The following is a 13,362-nucleotide window of genomic DNA, read 5'->3' on the forward strand; positions in this document are numbered from 1 at the left end:
CAATAATAAAAAAGTGAAAACAATACCTACAAGACAAAACATCTCAGTACCTTTATCTGCAAAAATCTCATTGCAAAGACTTTGTGACAGTACCTATGCATTGGTATTTCCCATTGACGTATTGCAGGTCAAACCCATCATGGCATTTGCAGATGTAGCTACCAAAGGTGTTGATGCATTTCCTGAACCTGGGACACACTGCTAACCCTGTTGCACACTCATCGACATCTGCAAAAAAAAAAAAAAAAAAAAAAAGATGAATTAACATATAATATAGCCAAAAGGCATTCAAAATAACAGAATGCAATGAAAAACTTCAAGATTAGTTGAATTTGAGCCAAGACTAAACAAACATTTCTGTTCATACCAAAGAACTACTTTTACCTCCCCTGGTTAGTATTCATTTATGAACAAAGCACATTATGAATTCTGTTCTGTGAGCAGATTACAATGCACACTACCTTGTTTCATTATTTAAAGACCTAGTCTAATGTCTCTGTTGATCACCTTTGCAGACATGTGGACATTAATATTTAGACACCAAGAGGCTCAAAGCATTTGCTTTAAAATCATTAATTTATTTGCTGCATAATGCAGCTGAGGCACTGTAGTGCTCCAGGGACTGTTGTTTAAAAGGACCTTACAAACACAGACACCTGGAGCAAGTGGGAAAACAAGCAAGTGCACTAAATGTGCAGAACTCCCTCGTCCCCTTAATAACTACTACTGAGGTTCTCATCAGCAAGGCACTTAATCCCTAACCGCTCCAGTCAAGCTGCTTAATGGACAAGCGCTGGAGACTGCAGCTGCATTATTCAAAGACAGACAGGAGATGGGTGAAATATTATGTTTTACAAAGCACACACAAGTGTACATAAATATAGTTACCATACCACTTCAGCAACAATGTAAAAACATCAATACACTTAGTCATTAATCAGACGGATTTGTTGCAATTCTGTCACAGTGAAAAACAAGTCAATGACTTCTTCTTGTAATTCATAAGACATCCCTCTTAAGGGTTTCCTGGCCTAATCAAAGTTCAGTAAAAAAATACAGTAGCAGATTCACGGTTTCTCAAAATAGCTATCATAAATGAAATGATGAACAGCATACCTTAAGTCATATATGTGAGGTATTATAACACTTCTTTCTCTTTTTTTTGTGGCATTTGAAATATATTTCTTTTTATATGTTCATGCATCTTCACTGCCTGTACTTGTGAGTATGGTACTAAATTATTCTTATTACAATAATCTATTTATAAATTATAAAATATATTAGATTAATATTAATTTCACAATGATTACTACTGATTTGAGTACATTTAGATACATACAATAAAGTGCAGGGCTTTAAAAAAAAAGAATGAAGTCCACTTGGCTGTTCCTTCTCTGAGCATACAGGCCATTAGTCATTTGATCACTTGAGTACTGCTCTTAAAGGTTACTCTAAGGAACGTTCACATTAAATTCCCATTCAACAAAACTGCCCTGTACTTTGTTCTAAAAGAGGACATGATGTCATAACTCTAAAGTGGGAAATGAAAATATATCAATCAGAGCAATTACAAGCTCTAAACAATGTGTGAGAACTATACCACGATTCGTAGTCACAGTGTGATTATGTACGAAATACACTGATTTAAAGATGGAATTTCCTCACCCATCTTCCTGGTCAAATCTGAATAACGGTGAAAATGAATGCTTAAATTGATCCTTTGTGGAGGCTTCCATAGTAGTGACTAGGATGGGGAACGATTTTTCATAGGCCCGAAATGTAATTTGAAATATGTTGCTTGACATAAACATATTCAGAGAAAAATTTATTTCTTTTCTCCTACTATGAGTTTGGCCTTAGTGTAATTCTGTTAATTTTGATATAAACTGGGTCCAGGTCACCTTCAGCTTTAAATTTCACAAGTTAAAACAGCTCAGCATTTTTGCAAATGTCCCCATGAAAGTTTCTGGTTACTAGAAGGAACACGCTTCCATAAATATGATTAGAAACTCTAAATAAAACTTCCCATAAAACCTGCCCTTCATTTGGAAACATTCCATTAAACTGTCGTCAAACCTGTAGCAGACAACCTTTCTTTCCCCTCCACCATCATTCTTCGTGATTGATGTCCTCTTTTAGAAATCCGCCCCCCCATTAGCCAGCCCACAGTTAAGTGAAACTGTATGGCAGTCTACCAGCAACAGCCTGTATTTAAACCTGACACAGGTTAACTACCTCAACTGGATCCCTTCATCTGTTAGTTACCCATCTGAGGAGCTGAGTCAGTTTAAAGTGGTAATGAAAGAAGGAGGAGGGTATATGAGGACGTTCCCTCCCTTTCTGCTGAGAAAACTGGGGGAGGTACAGGAATAATGTCAGCAGTTGGTTGACAAGGAATATTAAATTGCTGGGCTTCTTGATTAAAACAAAAAAAGACATTTTGGTAAATATTTTGGATTCATTACAGCTTTGCCTGCTAAGAGGCTTTGTTTCCCAAATTGCAATATTGCTGCCAAGTTTTCTTTCTTGCTCTGCCAAAACAGCTGCATTCGATTATCACTCAGGCACATTAAAAGCTGAAAAGAGCACATAAAAGATCGTTCTCATTGGTGATGCTTTACATGAATTGCTTATGGAAAGGAGTGGTTAACACGAAGGCTCGGTTTTCAGGCCTGTGGGGATATATAAAGAATGGGACATACCCACACAGGTTCTTCCATCTGGGGCCAGCTGTAGTCCTGGTGACGGACACTGACATCTGACCTCTCCTTTCAGCACCTCACACCCGTACTGGCAGTTGGCCATGCCACAAGTGCGAGCATCTGATGGACACAAAGGAAACACAACACATATCAACACATGTGGGTGCCACAAGGCATTGCAAAGGGTATACTGCTCTCACACTCACCCACGCTTTGTCTCTTTCTCACACAGACACTCACGCTTTGTCATTATCCTCCAGCCAATGTGTAAGAGCCAGACCACTCGCCTTCCCTTTCTGATATTAGCCAGTTTGACCCTGGGGTGCGGACAACAGAACAGCACACAATCTGCCATTATGAGATTCTTGTGCTGCACAGTGTCTCTGTGCTCCCGATCTGCACTGGCCCACTCAATCCTCCCTCACTAACTTTTATCCTTCCCTACACTTGGAGACTGATAATCCATCTCCACCCTATAGCAGCACCAGTGTGCGGTGCCTCTGTTGTGGAGCCACACTAGGCAGATCAAGACCCTCCAAAATAATAAAATAATGAAGCAGACTTTGTCCAGCTTACTGTGATAACTTCAGACTCTTAAAAAGGAAATTAAAAAGCGAGTCCCATGCTGCTGCAGCTGCTACTTGAGCTGCTGTGGGCACCCTTGTGTACAGTTTGATGACTGAGGCAGGCCAGGCTGATTAAATGCTACAATGATTTATTGATCAAAGCAGTAGCAGGGGAGAGAAGAAGATTGGCAAGGTGTTTAACACTATCATGCTATCATCACACAACAACATTTGGAATTATTTGAAGTGCCCCAAGTTGTGGGCAGTTCAGACTTTGAGGGAGGGGGGAATTTTCTTCTGATATAAAGGAACTAATTAAAATGAGGTGCTGGGAGTCACGCCATCCTTGAGTGGAAGTCTGAGGAGAAATTAGTTATCAGGTGGGAAACAGAATTTACAGGGAGGCATGTACAGGCAATCAACACCTAGTCTGTGAATACCTCAGGGCAGCCATTAAAAACTGTACATTTACCAGAAGGGTCTACAGTTTGTGTTTCTTTCATATTTTTCAGTTTTTTAGCCCTCTTAGGGCTCTTCACAGGGTTATCTCAGACTGTAAAGCTGCTATAATGATGCAGATCGACATGGAGCTTTAATCAAAACAACCTATCAGAGGATTGTGAGCCAGCTGTCAAAGGTACTCACACAAGTGGGAAAATGTATTATATAATAGTGAGCATATGCCATAAGCATTTCCTTGTGAAGGTTACACAGATGAATACATTTGTAGTGGGGTAAAGAAAGGCTTCACAGTTGCATATCCAGCCCATAAAGCAGAAGACAAATTATAAAGGAGAAGCAGATGAGGGAGAAAATAGAGCTGGAATGGAAAAATCCATATTTCAGGCAGGTGGGTACAATCACAGATGTGTGTGTACATGTGTGTGTGTGTGTGTTTATCAGAGACAGACTCACTTCCACAGGTTCCATCAGGCATCAGCATGTAGCCATTTAGACAGTAGCATTTGTAACTCCCATAGGTGTTCATGCACCTGTGTTTACAGGGCCGCGGCTTCAGACCGCACTCATTCAGGTCTGCAGACAGACAGAGGAGGAATAAGTGGACTGAAGGACAGAGAGACACGCCCTCCTACACAGAGGGGAAATTAGTCCGAGGGCAAAGATGAAAAGGTCAGTCATGTCAACCTCACTCATCCAAATATGTGTTGCTCCTGAGGTTTCTGTTTCTCTGCCTGTGTGTTAATGTGTGTGTTATGAAGGGGTAGGGATCTCTTCAAGGAAGTGAAGTGTTGTCATGCTGTAACAGGCCTGCGTCACCCCCCCTTTGGTGATTTAAGAGGAAGCCAGTGTCAGTCAACCCAACCATTACCTGCACATGATAAAAGATGCTATTATTACCCTCTGACTCACGATGACTTCATGAGGTCGTAACTGTACCATTCAGCACTCTTTAATAAATGTATAGAAATTTAGCATTTGTATGCATGCAGAAAGCAGATAAATCTCACCCATGAAAATCTTATTAAAAAATAATACTGCCTTACTTTGGAGCAGGAAAAGCTCCTGGGAGGAAGGAATATGCCCTGAGCTCAACACCTGTCAAATGCTTATGCAAATTGAGATCATTATAACTTTCTCATAGCAGACATTTTGACTAGCCAAACACAGGTGTGACTAACAACATTTTTTAAGATCTGTATTACCTTTATGCATTTCAGTCCTAGACCTCTGTTGCTGTGCATGATAAATGGCACAGAGCCACCATTAAAGTTATTTGTTAAACCTATGTAATTGTACCATAAGAAGTCAAAGTGTCCTCTGTGCAAAGGGTTTGTGTTATCTTACTGTGGATTATACCAAACACTTGAAAACTTAAGAAATGGAAATGAAATAAAGTGACGTTCACGAAACCGAAACTGTGGCAAACAAACAAGCAAGGGATTTATAGATCTACAGACTCGACAGGTCACATGAAAGGCAAAGGTGTAATTAATGACATTCACTTTAGGTTTTAGAGTCGGGGCCTGACGCATTTAGCATATTCTCTCACTGTGACACTTAAATGTGAGAAAGATCTCCTGGGCTTGATTTGTAGAAATGTGGAAACATGTCGGTGGCAAAACTGAAGCCAAATCAGCTTATGGAGTCAGGACTGTGTTGCATTACTGTCAGAGTGCTCCAGCCTCTTTACTTTTCCTTGCTTAATGGTGATGTCTGCTACAGCCTCCTATAGAAATGTGCATTCATTTCACTTTAAGAAAATATTTTTAGCAGTCTTAACAAACTACTAACATTAATAAATGAAGCTTTATCAAGAAAAAATGGTCTGCTTTCCAGATGCACATCGTTCTTACCAGAATATGCTAATCATGCTACCATTAGCTGTGCCGGAACGAAATTAATTATTCTTATTAATGCAGTTGAAAATCTTTGTTGACCATTTGTACAAACTCAGTGTACACAGCTCAATACTTCATTTAAGTGGATTGTTGTTTCTTTGCATGTACTTTTAGAAAGAGAAGGATTATAAAGTAGCCAGGAGTTCTGCTGTCTCTACTGACACAGGAGGGACGATTTTTTCATTTGAGGTTGAGGTCTTTTTCCTCCTAAAGCAATTTTTAAGATTGAGCTTTCCCATAAAGAAAATAGCACCACTTCTCTTGCAGAGCAGGATTAGGACTATATGGTAAGCCATGTTCATATTGAATCACTTATTTACAGCTCTTGTTAACAGCTCTTTTCAAACAGATGTCTCAAAACACTATTTCTAAATGCTTTTAGCAATATTTCTTAAAATAACAGTATCTCTACTTTAGTAGAATATATTCAGTGATTTTAATGGAAGCACAGTAATGGGTTCTGAGAGAAAACATCATTTTTACAATCTTTTTTTAAAGACAAAATACCTAAATTGTATTGAAAAGACTGACTGTAAAAAAGTTTCATGTTCTGCTATCAGGAAGCTTTTATCTACTGAAATTTCCTTGACTTGAAACTTGTCCAGCTCATTTTACTAGACTGTTGTAATTAAATGTCGAAAATTGAATAAAGGTTCACTTTCATCTTTGTTTCAGTATATTCACTATAGGAAGGTCCAATTATTCTTCACATCCTATTATGCATCATTTCGAATGAACTGAGTAGGTAGGGCTTAATGACCTATGGATTTTGCGAGTCTGAATTGAGTCGCGTATTTGTAGGGCCTATATATGTATCACCAAATATATTTCTCCTGCCTGCACACAAATGTGGGGTCCGCTGGGAGTTCCAGGCCCAAAAGAGGAAAAGCCAACAAGAAACTACACTGGAATGATGACACAGACTCCAAGAAATATAAATAACTTCAACTATGAATACCCCCTTCATCAGAAATAGACTGTATCTCACTGTACAGCACATGAAGGGTTGTTTTCATCTTGGCCGGCTGCTTTGTAAATGGTGCCGTGTTTAGCTCTGTGGATTCTCTGAATGCCACATACCTCCTACATTTAATAAATACCAATGATCAAAATGGATGAATGACAGAGCAGATGCCCAGTTTGTATATCCACAGTCCCAACTTTCTATTAATGACATCTTCTGGTCTGCTAAAGCCATAAGCGATGAATTAATGTGGTTGGAATTTAGGTTGATCGTCTGCCTGTTGAACTTAAAATGCCATCAGGTATCAGTCATGTTCCATAAAGATAGATTCTTCTGGATATCTAGCAGTTGGTTTATGAAGGCAGTTGTTACATGAGTATGGTGTATAGGGCAAGATTTTCCTGAAACTTGGTGTAAGTACAATTGTCAGTTTTTGGGTTCTCTAAGCAGGCAGAAGCAGGTGCAGTGTCATGCCAAAATCCAGTGCGCACACACATACACACGCGCACACACACACACACACACACACACACACACACACACACACACACCCACACACACCCCCACACAATGGCTCTTGTTGTCTAATGGAAATTGTAGTTCCTGGGCCTGCATTGGATGTACACCCCATGAACATGGTCCTTGAGGCAGTTAACCTTTTAAAAAATCCCTTTGAAAACAACGTTTTTCAAAAAAAAAAAAAAAAAAAAAAAAAGATATCTACTTAACTCTATTCATTTTGAAAACCCTAACCCTACCTCAGTTTCCTGCAGCCTGCTTACTGGGCCTTCGTCGTCTCAGTTTTTGCTTGAGGCACAAGCACTACTTGGTTACATACAGTGGGTACGGAAAGTATTCAGACCCCTTTAAATTTTTCACTCTTTGTGTCATTGCAGCCATTTGCCAAAATCAAAAAAGTTCATTTTATTTCTCATTAATGTACACTCAGCACCCCATCTTGACAGAAAAAAACAGAAATGTAGAAATTTTTGCAAATTTATTAAAAAAGAAAAACTGAAATATCACATGGTCATAAGTATTCAGACCCTTTGCAGTGACACTCATATTTAACTCACATGCTGTCCATTTCTTCTGATCCTCCTTTTGATGGTTCTGCTCCTTCATTGGAGTCCAGCTGTGTTTAATTAAACTGATTGGACTTGATTAGGAAAGGCACGCACCTGTCTATATAAGACCTTACAGCTCACAATGCATGTCAGAGCAAATGAGAATCATGAGGTCGAAGGAACTGCCCAAGGAGCTCAGAGACAGAACTGTGGCAAGGCACAGATCTGGCCAAGGTTACAAAAGAATTTCTGCAGCACTCAAGGTTCCTTAGAGCACAATGGCCTCCATAATCCTCAAATGGAAAAAGTTTGGGACGACCAGAACTCGTCCTAGACCTGGCCATCCAGCCAAACTGAGCAATCGTGGGAGAAGAGCCTTGATGAGAGAGGTAAAGAAGAACCCAAAGATCACTGTGGCTGAGCTCCAGAGATGCAGTAGGGAGATGGGAGAAAGTTCCACAAAGTCAACTATCACTGCAGCCCTCCACCAGTCGGGGCTTTATAGCAGAGTGGCCCGATGGAAGCTTCTCCTCAGTGCAAGACACATGAAAACCCTCATAGAGTTTGCCAAAAAACACATGAAGGACTCCCAGACCATGAGAAATTAGATTCTCTGGTCTGATGAGACCAAGATTGAACTTTTTGGCATTAATTCTAAGCTGTATGTGTGGAGAAAACCAGGCACTGCTCATCACCTGCCCAATACAATCCCTACAGTGAAACATGGTGGTGGGAGCATCATGTTGTGGGGGTGTTTTTCAGCTGCAGGGACAGGACGACTGGTTGCAATTGAAGGAAAGATGAATGTGGCCAAGTACAGAGGTATCCTGGAAGAAAACCTCTTCCAGAGTGCTCAGGACCTCAGACTGGGCCGAAGGTTCACCTTTCAACAGGACAATGACCCTAAGCACACAGCTAAAATAACAAAGGAGTGGCTTCGGAACAACTCTGTGACCGTTCTTGACTGGCCCAGCCAGAGCCCTGACCGAAACCCAATTGAGCATCTCTGGAGAGACCTGAAAATGGCTGTCCACCAACGTTCACCATCCAACCTGACAGAACTGGAGAGGATCTGCAAGGAAGAATGGCAGAGGATCCCCAAATCCAGGAGTGAAAAACTTGTTGCATCATTCCCAAGAAGACTCATGGCTGTACTAGCTCAAAAGGGTGCTTCTACTCAATACTGAGCACAGGGTCTGAATACTTATGACCATGTGATATTTCAGTTTTTCTTTTTTAATAAATTTGCAAAAATTTCTACATTTCTGTTTTTTTCTGTCAAGATGGGGTGCTGAGTGTACATTAATGAGAAATAAAATGAACTTTTTTGATTTTGGCAAATGGCTGCAATGACACAAAGAGTGAAAAATTTAAAGGGGTCTGAATACTTTCCGTACCCACTGTATATCAAAAGATCATAGTTTGGGTTCCTTCGTGTTACAGGACCTTCACTGTCATAGTTCCAATTATAAATCTGGTCATGGATAAAAGAACACTTTAGCTAACACTCACGAGGGGAATGATCATGAAAAACAACATTTCACAGGAACTAAACAGCAGTCACCAGTGTTTACTGACCCATCCACCCCACCCTTCTCCTAACGTTTAACTACATCAATTTATTTCCTTCATCACCAATTTCCCTTCATTGCTCATTTCATAATTACTGCCTCTTCAGGTCGACTAACAATAACACAAAACTGTTGGTTTTTGTAAGCTGATAACACAAATGATCTATGTACTTGTTTTTTTACAGGAGGGCCGTCTCTAATATCTGCAACACTCACACCTGCACCTAGACACACATACACACACACACACACTCCCACTCTTCATTTTTTAAATTAGTAATGTCAACCCTGTTTTCTGCCTTGGCTTTCACAGTAAACAACTTGTCATTCTCATTACTGCGATTACACAAAACCATAGCAACACTGTCCATTGTCAGCATAGCAGAAAAACAGGTCTCTACTTGCCTGTTGCCCTGAAAAAAACAGCTTGAAAATGTAAATGAGGGATTATTGAAACGGTCACATTCTCAGACAGAGGCAGCTCTGTGAGCATCAGCACATGCCAGACACAAGACACAGCCAGAGCCTCCTCTATGTGGAAAAAAACAAAACAAAACACAGACAACATGACAGGACACAAAACACAAGACAGAGAACACAGAGACATTTAAAAACTGAGAGGTAACAGACAGATATGACCACCAATTGACAGTTCGACACGGCCTCAGGACTACAGAAACCTGTGTAATAGGAGAGAGAGAGAGAAGCCCTCTGGGGTTTGCACTGTATGGTAAATGAACTGCAAAGATACATCTAAAGTGATGTAAAGTGCAGTGATTTATTGGGTCAGCTCCACTGAGGTATGTTATGCTGCATTCCCGACACACCTCTATACTGACAGACAGATTAGCAGGGGCTCTTTCTTGGGGATCTGCTTGTTTCTAAAGAAGATAACACTGGTTAGAACTCAAGCCGTGAGTGCTGTGTCCATGTCGGGACAAGGGATGGAGGACCTCTTTGTTCCAGGTGCTCAAAAAAAAAAAAAAGTAAAAAATGAGAAAACAAGAAGGGGGCAGAGTGATAAAGACAGAATCACGATGGATCATTGGCACTGATAAGTTGTTTTTAGGGTAGAGAGTGAAAGAAAGGCAAAGTGGTAAAAACTGTGACATGCTTGGCATTCATGCTGGCATTTCTACTGAAAAGCTGCTCTTTGGTGGTGTCTCTTCTGCCAGAGGGGACAGAAAGCAGCAACAGAGTAGTTGAGAGTGACATTCACTCCTCCTCAGTCTGCACCAGTGCAGCACCATGCATGTTGCTGAGATGGGGAAGAAGAGAAGCTGCTGGGGGGAGGTCGATCGACAAATCTCACCCTCCATCACTACTCTCGCTGGCGGATGGTCCACGGGAAGAAAGAGAGGGATGTGACTGGCCCACATTGGTGGGGTTAAATAGTCCAGTTCTTCTTCTTTTGACAAAAGAAAATGTGTTAGAAGGAATGGAGGGAGTGGAAGGGAGGGGGTATTGAGGGTTTGATTGAGATAACGTAGTAAAGGTTGGAAAATAAAGAACAAATAGAGACAGAGACAGAGAGAGAGAGAGAGAGAGGTGAGAATGAAAAGCACCAACCAGTGGATTAGAACACCTCTGACCACACCACATTCCTGGAAAGTAAAGAAGAACATTATGCAGCAAAGAGGATTACACTTATGGGAATTGGACATGAGCTGAATATCAGAAAAAAAAAATTAGGGCACAGAAACACTAAAAATGTTTTTGCTTTGCTTCTCATCCTGTCCTCTCTTCGCTTTGCATTTCTTTATTGTAATGAGGGTGAAACAGGATCTCAGAGAATTACAGTATCTCACAGATTCAAGGCATCCCTTCTCAGTGTGTATCTGGAGGTTCAAAAGTAGTCAGAGAAAAAATCACTGCTTGACTATAAACCATCCTCTCTGTCTATGCATCTATCCATCCAGCAACCTTTCCTTCAGCAGTGAGCTAACAACATCTATTGTTAGGTGACAAGAAGATGATACAGCTACCTCTGACAGCTTTGCACGCTTCACATCATTCAAGTGTTTCCCTATTGAGGGATAGCTCTAATTTAAAGTCAGAAGGTATGCAAGCCTTCTGCATTCTTGCCAACTCTGTCTAGGAGTATAAAACTTGTTGTGGGGATGCAGCAATAAAAAAAACATCAAAATGCAGATGGTTTCTATTTGAATTATAATGAATGATTGACAACTGAGCCTGAGTTGAACTTAGAATGTAGGCAGGCAGGTTAACAGTCCATACAAAGAGCAGATAAAGAACAGATAAATTAAGTGCTTAAATATCTTTTAGAACTAAAACAGATTCAAAAACAATGAAAGTCCATCAGATTAAATTGTAAAATCTAAAGAAAACAATACATTACTTCTGTAATAGCTTTTAGAAACTTATAATTATTTTTGACATTATATAAGATACTGAAGGTTATGATTTAACTCTTTGGTAATTTTTAAAACTATACATCATGGGTAGCTAACCCCAGTCCTTAAGGGTCACTGCCCTGCTTGTTTTCCAACTATTCCCAACTGTGTTCTGCTGATTGCTTGTATCAGGTGTGTTCAGCCAATCAGAACCTGGGAGGTTATCGATAGTTGGAGCACAAGGGACGATAGTGATGATGATAGTGGAAACAGTTTCACTTCAACATAACCCCAGAGATAAATTCTGCACAACTATGGGACAGGATCTGAGACTCATGCCCATGCGATTCAATAAATGTTGGCACTATGACACAATGCGCATCATGTTGTATAATAAAACTGCTAAAACAGCCTGTGTGCAGCTATTCATAGCTTTATTTTACAACAGCCATAGTTAGAACATAACGTCCTTCTTGTATATTTGTGTTGACTTGTTAATAGAGCACATTTCTCCGAGCCTTTTCATTGACTTAGTGATGGAAGCCTGACTTGCAAGCAAACACATTGTAGGAGGAGGTATCAAAACAGAGCAGTAATTCTATAATGTTTTATATTATACCATTTTGCCTCTTCATAGACATTTGTTCGACCTTGGCATTGACTAATTGATGTACTCATCTTTTCAGCGAAAATGTGACCTAATAGTTTGTAAGTGAAAGTAAGCAGGATCAGCTCTGTCAGTTTGATTATATATCCTACTTGCATATACTGCTGTGGTAAAGGTCAAATATCACTTCATGGCCCTTTAATGACATCGTTATGAAACAGAACATACATTAAACAAATACAATTGGAGTAATTTCACGATAATTAAAAAGGAAAAAACACCGTGTGATGACATTGCATGTGGGACATTAAATGCTTGCAGCAATTTCACTGTCAAAAACGATGGAGACAGATCAACAACTATAAAGCATCTGTCTGCATCCTGATGGAATTAATTTTAGGAGAAGTACATTTTTTTTGAGTCTGTAATGTGGCTTTGCCAAGAGAAAACAGTGAACGCTCCAGACATTAGCTAATATCCTAAAGATATAGAAATAAACTTTATACTTACTTACTGGTATTAGTTTTATAGTTGGCTGACAGACAAGGGGAGAAAAGCTGCATCTGGATGTACTGCAGATGTATTACTTCTGATGTCTGAGATGTCATTCCTCTAGCAAAATCTTTTAATAGTGTCTTAACAGCAGGTCAACTACACCTAATTAAATCCACCTGCATGGAATAATCATCTTATTAAAATGATTGGATCAGCGGGGGGAGTCAAATTGTTAAACAGATTATCCCTATAATGAGTTTATTTGTGCAGCGAGAGCATGTTCATTTGTCCTCACCATGCTGTATGACAGATATAATCCTCATCAGCACCAAAGGTGAGGAACTTTTTTTAAAATGATAGGGATTATTAGTAGGGCTTATTATTCTTGACAGCTGATGTAACAATAGAAATCAGATCCATTCAACTCATACAACATTCAGGTCTTTTCTGTAGAGTAAAAAAAAAAAAAAAAAACAATGAAAGTGAAATAAACACAGAGGTGAAAATATTAGGCACAGGAAAAGTGCTGGCACAAAAACAGACATGTAGCACTTGAAATATAAATCTCTCCTAACAATACCAGTTCATAAAAGTTTGACAGCAGGAAATATGGCTTTGATTCTGTGTGTGATGAAATCAATATTGCCGTGCTTATGTTTCCTCTGTGGTTTGTTTG

The 13,362-nt window shown here is 39.8% G+C and overlaps 1 protein-coding gene across 3 annotated transcripts in view; it reads right to left on the reverse strand.

The window, feature by feature from the left end:
• npnta (nephronectin a) overlaps positions 1 to 13,362 on the reverse strand; it is a 45,795-nt gene that overhangs the window by 12,808 nt on the left and 19,625 nt on the right. The window contains exons 4-7 of one of the 3 annotated variants that reach the window (XM_026303831.1): positions 10,543 to 10,638; positions 4,184 to 4,303; positions 2,703 to 2,822; positions 94 to 228 (exon numbers count right to left, since the gene is read on the reverse strand). In XM_026303831.1, the coding sequence (XP_026159616.1) occupies positions 94 to 228; positions 2,703 to 2,822; positions 4,184 to 4,303; positions 10,543 to 10,638 (471 nt within the window). The remainder of the gene's footprint in view (positions 1 to 93; positions 229 to 2,702; positions 2,823 to 4,183; positions 4,304 to 10,542; positions 10,639 to 13,362) is intronic. The other 2 variants (XM_026303832.1, XM_026303833.1) reach the window with 2 other exon arrangements.

This window comes from Mastacembelus armatus, chromosome 1 (genome assembly GCF_900324485.2).
Source record: "Mastacembelus armatus chromosome 1, fMasArm1.2, whole genome shotgun sequence".
Classification (NCBI taxonomy): Eukaryota; Metazoa; Chordata; class Actinopteri; order Synbranchiformes; family Mastacembelidae; genus Mastacembelus; species Mastacembelus armatus.